Source organism: Pagrus pagrus, assembly GCF_965226575.1.
Source record: "Pagrus pagrus genome assembly, chromosome: 8".
NCBI classification, from domain to species: domain Eukaryota; kingdom Metazoa; phylum Chordata; class Actinopteri; order Spariformes; family Sparidae; genus Pagrus; species Pagrus pagrus.
The window spans coordinates 2,227,126-2,238,893 of NC_140192.1; the positions used below are offsets into that span (position 1 = coordinate 2,227,126).

At 42.1% G+C, this 11,768-nt stretch overlaps 1 protein-coding gene across 3 annotated transcripts; it reads left to right on the forward strand.

The window, feature by feature from the left end:
* The first annotated feature begins 39 nt into the window (after nucleotides 1-39).
* tbx16 (T-box transcription factor 16) lies at nucleotides 40-11,399 on the forward strand. Of its 3 annotated transcripts, XM_084360717.1 has the most exons (11): nucleotides 40-129; nucleotides 882-942; nucleotides 6,999-7,331; nucleotides 7,418-7,574; nucleotides 8,589-8,691; nucleotides 9,126-9,290; nucleotides 9,395-9,541; nucleotides 9,624-9,694; nucleotides 10,062-10,150; nucleotides 10,349-10,562; nucleotides 10,722-11,399. In XM_084360717.1, the coding sequence occupies exons 3-11, from the start codon at nucleotides 7,316-7,318 to the stop codon at nucleotides 11,164-11,166; spliced, it is 1,407 nt and encodes a 468-aa protein (XP_084216843.1). In that variant the 5' UTR covers nucleotides 40-129; nucleotides 882-942; nucleotides 6,999-7,315; the 3' UTR covers nucleotides 11,167-11,399. The 3 variants fall into 3 exon arrangements, with proteins under 3 accessions (XP_084216843.1, XP_084216845.1, XP_084216844.1); XM_084360719.1 differs by lacking the exons at nucleotides 40-129; nucleotides 882-942 and adding an exon at nucleotides 3,331-3,900 and having other exon boundaries at nucleotides 7,121-7,331; XM_084360718.1 differs by lacking the exons at nucleotides 40-129; nucleotides 882-942 and having other exon boundaries at nucleotides 6,155-7,331.
* Nucleotides 11,400-11,768: the final 369 nt, after the last annotated feature.

An 11,768-nucleotide genomic window follows, 5' to 3' on the forward strand; every position in this document is an offset into this window, starting at 1 on the left:
CTGTGTGCTACTTGAAATTACCGTCCAGGTCTGCAGAAAATGTTAAAAAAGAAAAGTGCCCGAGGAGCCGCCGGCTGTAGTAACACCATCTGTGGTTTATTAGAGGACCTGTGGACACGTCTTTCTCCAGTGAGTACAGCAACAACTCATCATTCTTCATTAATTTCTCTCATATTGTGAGCTTTATAATGTCTGGAGCGTCAGCAACGACCCTGCTGACATTCAGGTTTGTAGCCCTAACATTCACAGGATGCACACAAAGTTGTTACATGTGTTATGAATACATTAGCAGACGGTAAGTAATGTTTTAATGAATAATGAATGCATTTAGAAAATTAGTGGGTCACCTAGAAGTACCACCAGTTTGACTCTTAAAAACAGTTAGTGTTTACTGTCATTAAAAACAAGTCTGCTGTACCTGGGCCTTTCACTGTGAATGCTGTTTCACAATAAGTATAAAGTTGAAAATATAAAAAATACAATAAAAGAAAATAAGATGTATAATATGCAAATATACAGCATCAATACAATATACATTAGTGCCTTATGCAGTGTTTTAGGACTCAAACCTCGAACATTAACAGAGAAATTACGTCTTTATCCTCTTTAAATGAATACATTTTAGTGTTAAGATAAACCGGGGAAAAATGGCATTTTTTACTTGTACTTTGGTGGGAGCATTAGTTCACCATTTTAATGCTTTAGTGACAAAGTATATATGTAGTCTGGATTGATCTAAGCAGCACAAAACAACAAATACAATATCTAGTCAAGATGCATAAAAATGTTTAGATTGAACAGCTTATTTTTTTAATAACGAGGATGAAAGCCGTCTAATGAGGTTTGGTTTTAACAATCATTTTGTTTATATTATTTTTCAGGAAGCTGTCGGCGATCGAGCTGAGACGTCCGTGTGCTCCAGCGTTCCCTGAAGTCTTGAAGGTGACGGTTTCTCACTAAAACACACAGCAGTCGTTTGTGTCACCAGTCGAGGCCACACAAAATTTTAACAGTGATGACGACTGTCAAGTTTATTCTGTGTGTGTGTGTGTGTGTGTGGCCTTTGATGAACTTTATATAAATGTTTTTTTAATCTCTGTGTTAGATGCAGATTTCTTATTGACTGCAATAAAAAAAACAACATAAAAACAAATTATTTTCTGACGATCAAACTCTTAAACAGGCTAATTTAAAAACCAAACAGCAGGATACTCAATTTAAGTGTATTTTATTTATTTAGCCCAAAATAATGAATCACAGGTTGTCCTCAGATCTGTACAGGATATTAGTCAGTCTTTTTTCCATTAAAGGGTTTTTCCTCTCAGACTCGAGGGTCTAATGATGGATGTGAAAGAGTTCCTGAGATCGATGGTGCCTTAAAATCTCTGAGATCTAAATTAAATTTAAATTGGAAAGTATCTTCTGTAGAGGAGCTGCGACTCAGCCAGCAGCAGACCACCCCGCTGACCACACTGCCTCTGTGGTCAAAGGGCTCGTACACGCTGGTGTGAAGTCTCCGACACGAGGGAAGTCATTAGTCTTCATTAGCAACTTCCAGGAGTTTCTTATGAAGTGCTGTGAAGTTGTCATTTGCCCCCTTTGCCAGGCAAGCTCGATCTGAGGTTTGTTTTCTTATGTGCTCGACCAAATGTGAGCCGGGCCGGCCCATCGTCAGCGCAGTTTTAGGACGCTGATGTCAGACAGGAACAAACTGTTTTCTCTTTTTATTCACAGTAAACAAGTTTGTTTTGAGAGCGTCAGGAAAATGATAAATTGGCCTTTAACCCGATAAATCTGACTCGTCGGTCGGCAGGGAAGGGATGTTACTACTTACATTTACTCAAGTACTGTACTTAAGTACATATTGATTTACTTTACTTGAATATTTCCATTTTCTGCTGCTTCATACTTCCACTCCACTACACTTTAGAGGCAAATATTGCACTTTTTACTCCACTACATTCATTTGATATCTTAAGTTACTTGTTACTTTGCAGATTACATGCTGACGTCAGAGCCAGAACACGTCTGAAGTAGTTTATTTTTTAGAAATCAGATTTTTAAAAACAGTAATATGAATATCTGATCTGATAATGTGTCGACCTACAGAGTACGTGCATGTAAACATATAATATACTTTATTTGTACTTTCGATTCTAGACTACATTTAATTTCAGATACTTTACCAAAGTAATATTTGTTTGTGTCAGATAAGATGGTCCACAAAGACAGGAATAAGTTCAGATAAACAGAGAAACTTACAAAATAATTGTATTACAAGCATATTAAATAAAATTAAGAGTAGAATACAACAAACTATACAAGACCATTAAAACTTTAGATCCTTAGAGTTCTCTGTTGTGCCGTTAAGTATTTATACACTTATATTTAATCAGGAAGTCATATTGAGACCAGAGTACAAAATATGAAAACAATGGGTAGTGGCATAGAAATATAACAAAATGGGAACATATTTAAATATACTGTCCCTCATATAGACAACAGAATGACTAAATGCTTTGTAACGTATAAAATGGAACAGAAAAACTTATTTATTTGTGAATATGTTACAGAAACAACAGCCTGACGATACAACTGCATTATTGGTAAATATTAGTGTTTAAATGTCTCTGCTGTAGATGTTTTGGTAAACGGTTGCATCTAAAATCAATAAGCCTTCTAATCAAACTTCCTCATCGATATCATCGTCTAAACCTTCAGTCTGCTCTGTAAATGCTTCCTCCTCCATGTGAGGCTGTCGGGCCTCCTGTGGCATCGTGTTGTTTCCAGCCACGGGGCTGCTATCTCTACAAACTCCCTCAAAGTGGCCAATTAAGCATCAAAAGGGGGCATGCTGCATGGCTAATGTGAGCGAAAGGTGTGAGATTTCTCGTCAGTCCACTCCGGGGGCTCTTTATTGGGCTGCTAGAGAGCCGTCTGATCCCCGGGCCCTGGCTGTATATTGGCAGCTGTTAACTGTTGAGCACAAGGGGATCTGTGCAGTTAAAGCAAATGGCTGCAGACTGACACCTGGGAGGAGGAAGAGCACTGCTGCAGGAGGAACAGAGGAGGCAGACAGGAGATGTAGAGCAGATAAACACGGCTGAATATATGATCAGTTCTGATGGATTCCTCCGGTCGTCCATCAGAACTCGCTCATAGAAAATGAAGTAAACTTTAAAGGAGTAGTTCACAACATGCTGATGGAAAGTCAGGTGAAGGTTCATCGTCCACAAAACATTTTAGCATTCTGCTAAACAACTGAAGTAGCTGGAGACTTGATTTAAAACGTGAAAAACATTTTGAAAAAAAAAACAAAGTGGCTGCATACAGCTCGTCCGCTGTGATCCAAGCCATCAAGATGTTACGTACACTTTTAAAAAGTGAAATCTTCACAGCTGCTGAACTAAAACCTAAAATACTTTTTCAGGTATTTTTCAGGAAACAGAGAGGGAGGCTGGAATGGGGAGAAAAGGCGTGTTAGTGTCTCGTATCTGCAGAGAGTTTCTTATTTTCTCTCTTTGTTGCTGCTCGGGACGCTTTACCAACCCAACATGTGGCTATTTGACGTCCTGGGAATGAGACTCAACTATCAACTATCTTTGTGGTGCGTTCAGGAACAGCTGGGACAAATCCTACTGATTCTACCTTTAACTTTAATAGTCTTTGAATTATATTAATATGACGGAGTAAAGAAGTTGAGTCAGTACTTCTACTTTCACCAGAGTCTGTTTTTACACCAGTATCTGAACTTCCACTGGAGGAAAGTACCGTCTCCTCCAGATGAACTCTCTGTTGTGTCGGCCTCCAGGCTGCTGTTACGTAAGGCAGAGCTCCCCGTCGTGCCTCCAGGCCGCGTGCTGAGGCCTTTACCAGTCACACCTGTCACCTCCAGACCCAGTGAGTAATGGGATTGACACTGTCGCTGCTGAATTGTACACCTCAGCTCAGACGCTCACACGCTCTGCTGCAGAGAATTCACCATCGAAATCTCTTAATTTCTCGCGACATTTTCCTCCTCGGAGCCGTGTGACCTCTTCGCCCCGTGAAACAGTTTAAGGGAATCCCTGTTGCATCCCGGAGGAGCTGACTAAGTGCTAAGTGAGGAGAGCCACACTGAACCTGTGATTAATAACTCCTCCTCAACAATTGGCTTCACATAAGGAGGATAAAACCATGTCACACTTCCTCGAGGCCTCTGTTGATCCACAGAGGAGAGCGGGGGGTGCTGAGAGTCCTGCATCAGAGCGTTTAACGTCTCTTTAAGTGCATCATTACAAGCCGAGTGTTATTGTGCTTTTATCCGGCATCGACCGGACAAAGAAGCCTGAGAGAGGCTCGTCAATATTCTCAGTTTCTAACAGTCGACGTCTCTTTATGGACGCGTTACTGCTGATACAGGCTGAAGCTGTGGGACCGTCTCTACACACCGCTGTTCAAATGATAAGGAGCTACACAAAGTACACACAAGTCACACTTAAATACTAGACACACTAAAAGTAAAGATATCAGGCTGAAATGTAACTTTGGGAAAAGTGAAAGTCACCAGTACGTAGAGTACTTAAGTCTTAAAGTATCTGATAATCAAGAGTATCAAGTATCAAAGTAAAAATAAAATTATATCCATCCATTGGTAATTATCTATAGTACAAATATATATTTTTAAAAAAAGCATCAATAGTATAAGTATGTACAAGTGTTTGTGTCTGTATTGTACAAATATCTGTAGGTATAAGTAAGTGCACGTAACTACAAGTAAGTGTAAGTAACTGTAGTATAAGTTTAAAAAAAGTGTAGTATAAGTATGTACAACTGTGTATAAGGAAATATCTCTAGTACAGTAAAATCACATCTCTATACATGTATGCAGATAGATTAATACATTTAAAGAGTTCTGCTTTGGCTCTGATGCAACATGTAATCTGTAAAGTAACTAAAGTAATAAAGAATGTAGTGGAGGGAAAGTATAAAGTAGCAGAAAATGAAAATACTTCACTGAAGTACAAATACTCATACACACTTGGTTTTGGTATCTAATCTGTGATCCACACAGTTACAGAGCTAATAAACAAAGTTGTGGTTCAGGGTGTCGGAGCCGAGCTGCCAGAAGGACTGTGGACTGTGACTGACTGTATGCAGCAGCAGCAGCAGCTGCAGCAGCAGACTGAGCATACAAAGAGCTGAAGGTGGAAGTGATGCGTGTGTGTTAGAAGAGAGACGTGAGAGCCGCCTCCATTCAAACCCTCCTGTCACTGGTTCAGTGTAGCCTCTCTATGCTAACGCTGTCGTGTTAAGCATTTGTGTTGCAGTGCTCACTCCGGACGCAGACACGAGGACACCCGAGGATCGTTTCTCCTGGATGTGGATGTTCGCAGGACGGCTGCTTGTTGTTGTGGTCTGCAGGTCTTTATTGTCAGAGCCCTCCCGTCCCATTCAGGCCTGACTTGGGCTCGTGGTGCTAACTGGCTGTTAATTGCCGGCCTTTACGCGGGCCTTTCTCCACATGCAGAAACCGCCTCTTCAAGGGAAACTGGCCCTAATGAGATTATCTATCAGAGCATGGGCCTGTCTAGACACCCAATACACAACCCACCTCTACCTCCACCTCCACCTCTGCTGCCTCCAGCGCTGCAGGGCCACAGAGGACGCCCTCAGGTAGAAGTTACCTGCAGAAAGAGTTCATGTTGTCATTACATCATTATGGGTTTACACACAGTTTCCCTCCCACTGCCTCATGTCTCTGATGGAGACACAGTGCTCACATCTTAACCTGTAAACTCTGCTCGGCCAATCACTGAGTCAGGTTGTTACCCAGTGATGGAGTGTAATTAAGTACATTTACTCAAGTACTCTTCTTTAAAACAATTTCCAGGTACTTTACTTGAGTATTTCCATTTTCTGCTTCTTCAGACTTCCACTCCTACACTGTGGAAGGAGCTATCGTACTTTTTACTCGACTGCAAAGTAACTAGAAACGAAGTTATGAGATAAATGTAGATTACAGGCTGCATCAGTGCCAAAGTGACACATTTTTAAATAAATTTTTATATCCTAAAATCTTTTATACAAACTGAGCTCAGGTTACATTTGTGTTACATCATACAATACAAAATTACTTTAAAATAAACATTTCTGTGATTTCTGTGACGTTTTTAGCTAAATTAAGAAGACGGATAGTTGAACATCACATCATGAACATCAACATGGAAAAAAAGATGTTTTACATTTTCACAAACACGACCTCAAACACAATTTGTAGGTATTTCTTAATTTTTACTGCAAAATCAAAGACAGCTTGAATGATTCAGATCTAAACTACAGATCCTGTCGGCAGCCTGAAAAGTAAAAACTGTATGAAAGTAAATCACTGTGATTATCTGAGAAACTCATTACAAACAGGATTTATTAGTTCAGTCTGTCGCTGTGCTGCTGCAGGAACAAGAGAAACGTTCAGCACGTTTCTTGGATGCAGCTGTTGTACTGCACTTTCTCAAGTCTGCATCAAAATATATTTATCCTACCAAAGTAAAAGTACTAATTCTGCAAAATATTTTAGATTATTGGATTCTGATGACTGATGCATTAATGTCGTCATGTTGAAGGTGGTTTAACTAGTCTGTACAGTTAATCTGCAGGTAGTTAATGATTTATTATAGATTAAGAACAGTTCACAATTTATTTGATTTTATTAACCTTAATCTGCAACTAGTAACTAAAGTTATCAAATAAATGTAATGGAGAGATCATCTCATATTAAAGCACCTTTCACTGTATTTCTATCAGTTTGAGTATTAACCAGGTTGCACACACACACACACACACTAAACAGCGGTTCTGTGTGTGTGAATGATATTTAAACGGGTCGTGGAGCCGCTACAGCGTGGAAGTGCGTCCATATTTGTTTTAAAGTCTCTTAGCAGTTAATAAAGATGCATTTCCTCCGTCACCCTTCCTGTGGGGACGGTATCAAGGCTCTGTTAAGTCTCTTTGATTTCCAGCCCCCTCCAATCACAGCGGGTCACTGACTCATCATTGTGCCACTTCAAAGCCTGGGAATGGCTCTCCTGACCCCACCTACTCCACCGCTCCCCTTAAAAGTCACGGTCACCTCCGTCTGCAGGACTCCAGACCTCTGAATGATCCACTACAACACGGCTGATTAACCCTCTGACTCCCCGAGCTGCTGGATTTCTTCTTTTATCCCTCATGAGGCAGGAGAACGAGCAGGACTAACAGAACCGAGGATATCTCACACTCTTGGATTGTTATCGGCCCCGCGGTGTATGAACGAGCTTTTTACTGCAGAACCTGAAGCATGCAGTCCATCAGAGGTGAGTGTCCCCGACTGGTTTTAGTCTCTACACTTTCCTTCATCCTGACTTCTGTCTCCAGCTCTCAGACTCTCTTCTCCTTCCAGACTTGAAGCCAAACTTCAGCGGCCCTCCTCCGTCCTCCATGGCTGCCGGCCCTGACGCGTATCTCCAGGGCAACATCAGGATGACCCTGGAGGACCCCGACCTGTGGAAGACCTTCCATGAAATAGGAACAGAGATGATCATCACCAAACCGGGCAGGTGAGACGACGGAGAAATACGATTTACCTCTTCCTCTAAAACGGTTACTTTATGTATTTTGATTTCATGATCCATCTAATTCTTAAGTTTTCTGTCACTTAGAGTCGGCGTGTTGTGTGAATTATTACAGGAAACAGGAAAAACTATTTGAAATGCATTTCTCTTCTGTTTAATACTCGAATGATGCCTCTTCAAAAATAAGAAACAAATTAATACAAGTTGTTTTTTGGGTTGTAAAGATTTCTGAAAATTAGGTCACTATCTTCATGAAATGTTACGTGTTAGATGATTGTGCCTTTAATTATATAAAGTGTAATCAAATATTTTTGACTAGAAATTAGCCGAATATACTTTGTAAGACTTTGAGTTTTTGTAGTGTTGAAAAACACAGTTTACTGAGAAGTTCCCAAGTCAAGCCTGCATAGATTTAATCTTGTAATTTTATTCACTTGATAGAAAAACTTTGCATTAAATGTGACTTTACATTCGCTGCAACAAAGGAAGCTAAAATAAAGCAAAAAGAACGAACACTGAGTGTGAAGAGAAAATTACTTTCTACTTGTGAAATTATCTGCTGTTTAATTTCAAATTTAACTTGACGAGAAATCTTAAAATACGTTTTTTTCAGTCTGGAGACAGCAGCTCTGATAGTGTCAGAGACTTGAAATAATAATAGATAAAAAATAATACTTATTCAGTTTTATTTTCTTACACTGAAAAAGTTGCAACAAAAGGACGAGAATAATTTAAGCAGGAAAATGACTCCATACTTTTGTGAAATTACTTTTTTTTAACCAGTAAATTAAAGATTTCCTGACTAATTGAGGCACAAAAGACACATTAATGATCAATTTAAAAATAATGATGGTAACGAGCAAATAACTTTTAAAACAAGATGATTAATCTTGTGTCTCAAGATTTTTGCAGGCACAGAACTTTTTAATGTTCATGGAGTTAAAAGATGATTTCTTTGAGTGTTTGCTGATTTCTCCTCGTGTCCCCTCTGTGCTGCAGGAGGATGTTTCCACACTGCAAAGTGAATCTTTCTGGTCTTATTCCCTGTGCCAAGTACATCCTGCTGGTGGACATGGTCCCTGTGGATGGATTCAGGTATAAGGTGAGACGGCAGGGATTTGTTTTTACCCTCTTATGACTTTTACAGAACAGAAATACTTTGTCAAGCTTCTGTGTGTAAAAAGGTTCCTATTAAAGAGCTCCAGGTCCTCGACGTTTCGGACTGCAGCAGAACAGAAAATCCACATTCTTAGTTCATCTTTCCACAAGTAAGAAGTAGCCTTGACTCTGCAGCAGCCGTGGTTTGGGGCTCACCATGTCTCCAGACAGACCCCCCCTGTTTATCACCCCCCACCCCCCCGACATGGTACATCAAAGGCTGCTATCTCTTCCTGTTTTTCTATCCCCTGCTGGGAGCCCACTGTACTACCCCCTGTCTCTGTGGGTGGTGCAGGCCAGCAGTCCCTCCACTCACTGTGGGACGGGAAGAAGATGATTCTGTAAATCTCTGACTGACCGTCTGTCTCCTTCCTACAGTGGAATAAAGAGAGATGGGAGGTGGCGGGCAAAGCCGAGCCCCAGCCGCCCTGCAGGACCTACCTCCACCCCGACTCTCCGGCCCCGGGGAGCCACTGGATGAAGCAGTCCGTCTCCTTCCTCAAGCTCAAGCTCACCAACAACACGCTCGACCAGCACGGACATGTAAGTAGAGAAGAACAGTCCTCGATGCACAAATGCAGAACTCTTCCAGAAGTGTGTGTTTGTAAATGCAGCTTCTGATTGAATCTCCCTCCTCCTGTCTGCAGATCATTTTGCACTCCATGCATCGCTACCACCCGCGCTTCCACATCGTCCAGGCTGACGACATGTTCAGCGTCCGCTGGAGCGTTTTCCAGACCTTCACCTTCCCCGAGACTTCCTTCACAGCCGTCACAGCCTACCAGAACACCAAGGTGGGTTTCTACCTCCTCACATGGCTGCTCGGACACCAAATCTTAAACACATTATTAACTGATTTCATTTCTCCACCTGCAGATCACAAAACTGAAGATCGATCACAACCCGTTCGCGAAAGGTTTCAGAGATGAAGGCACGAATAAAAAGAGGTAGGTGTCGCACCAGTCACATGCAGGCTCTGTTTGCTTTATTTGAAAACTTGAGGCCCAGAAGCCCCAAAATTGATTAGAAAAGAGGTGTAGATAACGTCTTTCCTATCTGCATGGAGCCATTTTACATTTTAAAACAAGTCTCCAGAATGTTTTGTGGACTAAACGTCACCTGACTTTCATTTTTGGGTAAAGTTCCTTATAATGAATGTGGTGAAGGAGGCGTGCGGTTGTTTGTCTTGAGAGGCTGCCGTGTTTGATTAACTGTTTGTTTGACTTATGTTGTAAGATTTTGAGCTCAGAGATGAGAAACAATTAGAAATATTGTGTGTAGTATTGTTTTAATGACCCTGATGTTCCTCTGCAGACGTGCTACCAAGAACCCAGCCTGTCTGGAGAAACGAGCCAGGATGTCGGATGTTTTGAGCCGGGACTCTGAGGAGGACAGTCCACCAGGTACAACAACAAAAAACAGCTTTACATGTAATACAAAAAGGAAAAATGTACCTTTTTTACAGAGAAATACAAATCATATTCTTAGTGCTCATAATTAAAGTAAACACAATGTCGATTACAGACATCAGAGGTACAACTTTAAGCCTCTCTCCTTCCTGTTTGTTTACATCACTGTTCTGATGATTCGTGTCCTGTCAGATTTCTGCAGGTCGTCGTATGAAGGTTACGACGGAGAGGAAGCAGACCTGCCCAAAAGGAAAGAGGGCGACTCCGTCAAAGAGGAGGGATACTCCCCGTGGGCCGCTGACAGGGACCACAGAGTGAGGACCGAGTCTCCTGCTGGTGCCGACCCGAGAGACATGTACAACGCAGAGCAGCTGGTTCCTGCTCCAGCTTCATACCAGCCGTACAGGTGAGATAAGACCTAAAGACATCCTACTGGATCACCTGTAGGCACAAAGACATTGTAGATTAGACACAGGCTGAGTGAGCGTTACAGAAACGGACTGCTGGAGTTAAATAAGATGAGAATGTTCTGTTAAACTGAGCTCTGACCATCTTCTCTCTTCAGGGCCCACGACTACGGGAAGTCTCCCTCGCCGTCCTCCAGCATCGGCAGCAGCAACGGCGGCTCAGGACGCAGCAGCAGCTTCGAGTCCAGAGTCCCCGACGTCGCCACCGTCCCCGACCACAACTCTTCAAAGCAGCGCACGCACGAGGTGGGTCCTTCCCCCTGCGGGCCGCAGCACCTCCCCGGCCCTCAGGACTACACCGGGGTCCTCAACATGACCATGGCCCCCGCCGGCAAACCGGGAGTGATCGGCCACCACATCTACAGCCCGTACGGTGCCGAGCAGCCTCTGGGTCAGTGGAGCGGGCCCGGTCCTGCCCAGTACCCCCCGCCTCCTCACCACCTGACCGCCGACTACACCGCACAAGCTGTTCACCACGGCTATCACCATGGCAACGTGGCTGAGTGGAGCCAGTACCCGCTGTTCTCTTATTCCTGCTGGTGAACGTGACCGACAGACTTTACCTGCAGCTGAGAGGATGCATGTCTGCTGAGGCTGCATCAGGCGGACTCGTGTTTTATTGTCCAATTGTCTATTTATTTTGTATTTCATCTCATCTCCAAGTGAAAATATTATTTTTGTATAAAAGAGAATTAAAGTTCCTGGTTAAATAAAAGTGTGCAATGTCTGTCTTTAAACTGTGATGTGATCTGAAAATAAAAACAAAAGCAACATGTTCTGATGTCTGGATATTTTTGTTGGGTTCATTCTGTGTCAACTCATAAAATCCAGTTCTGAGTTCACGTCATGAGAAGTTAATGCAAACTTATTTTAAATTCACAGGACTTTGCTAAATCCTGCAGCTGTGCTCAATACTTTGGGTTCTGATCTTTAAGTTTGGGCCTCTGAGCTAGATTTCAGTATTTGTGTAGTCCGAACCTCAGATCGCTCATTTGTCTCTGGACTGGGTTGAACTGGGTCCTGAACATCAGAGATGTCGGGAAACATTTAAAGAGTTGTTGCTGAATGTTAGTCAAATTAATAACGAAGTTATTTTTTACCACAGTATAGAATCTGTCATTTTTTAAAAAATTCATATTGTCACT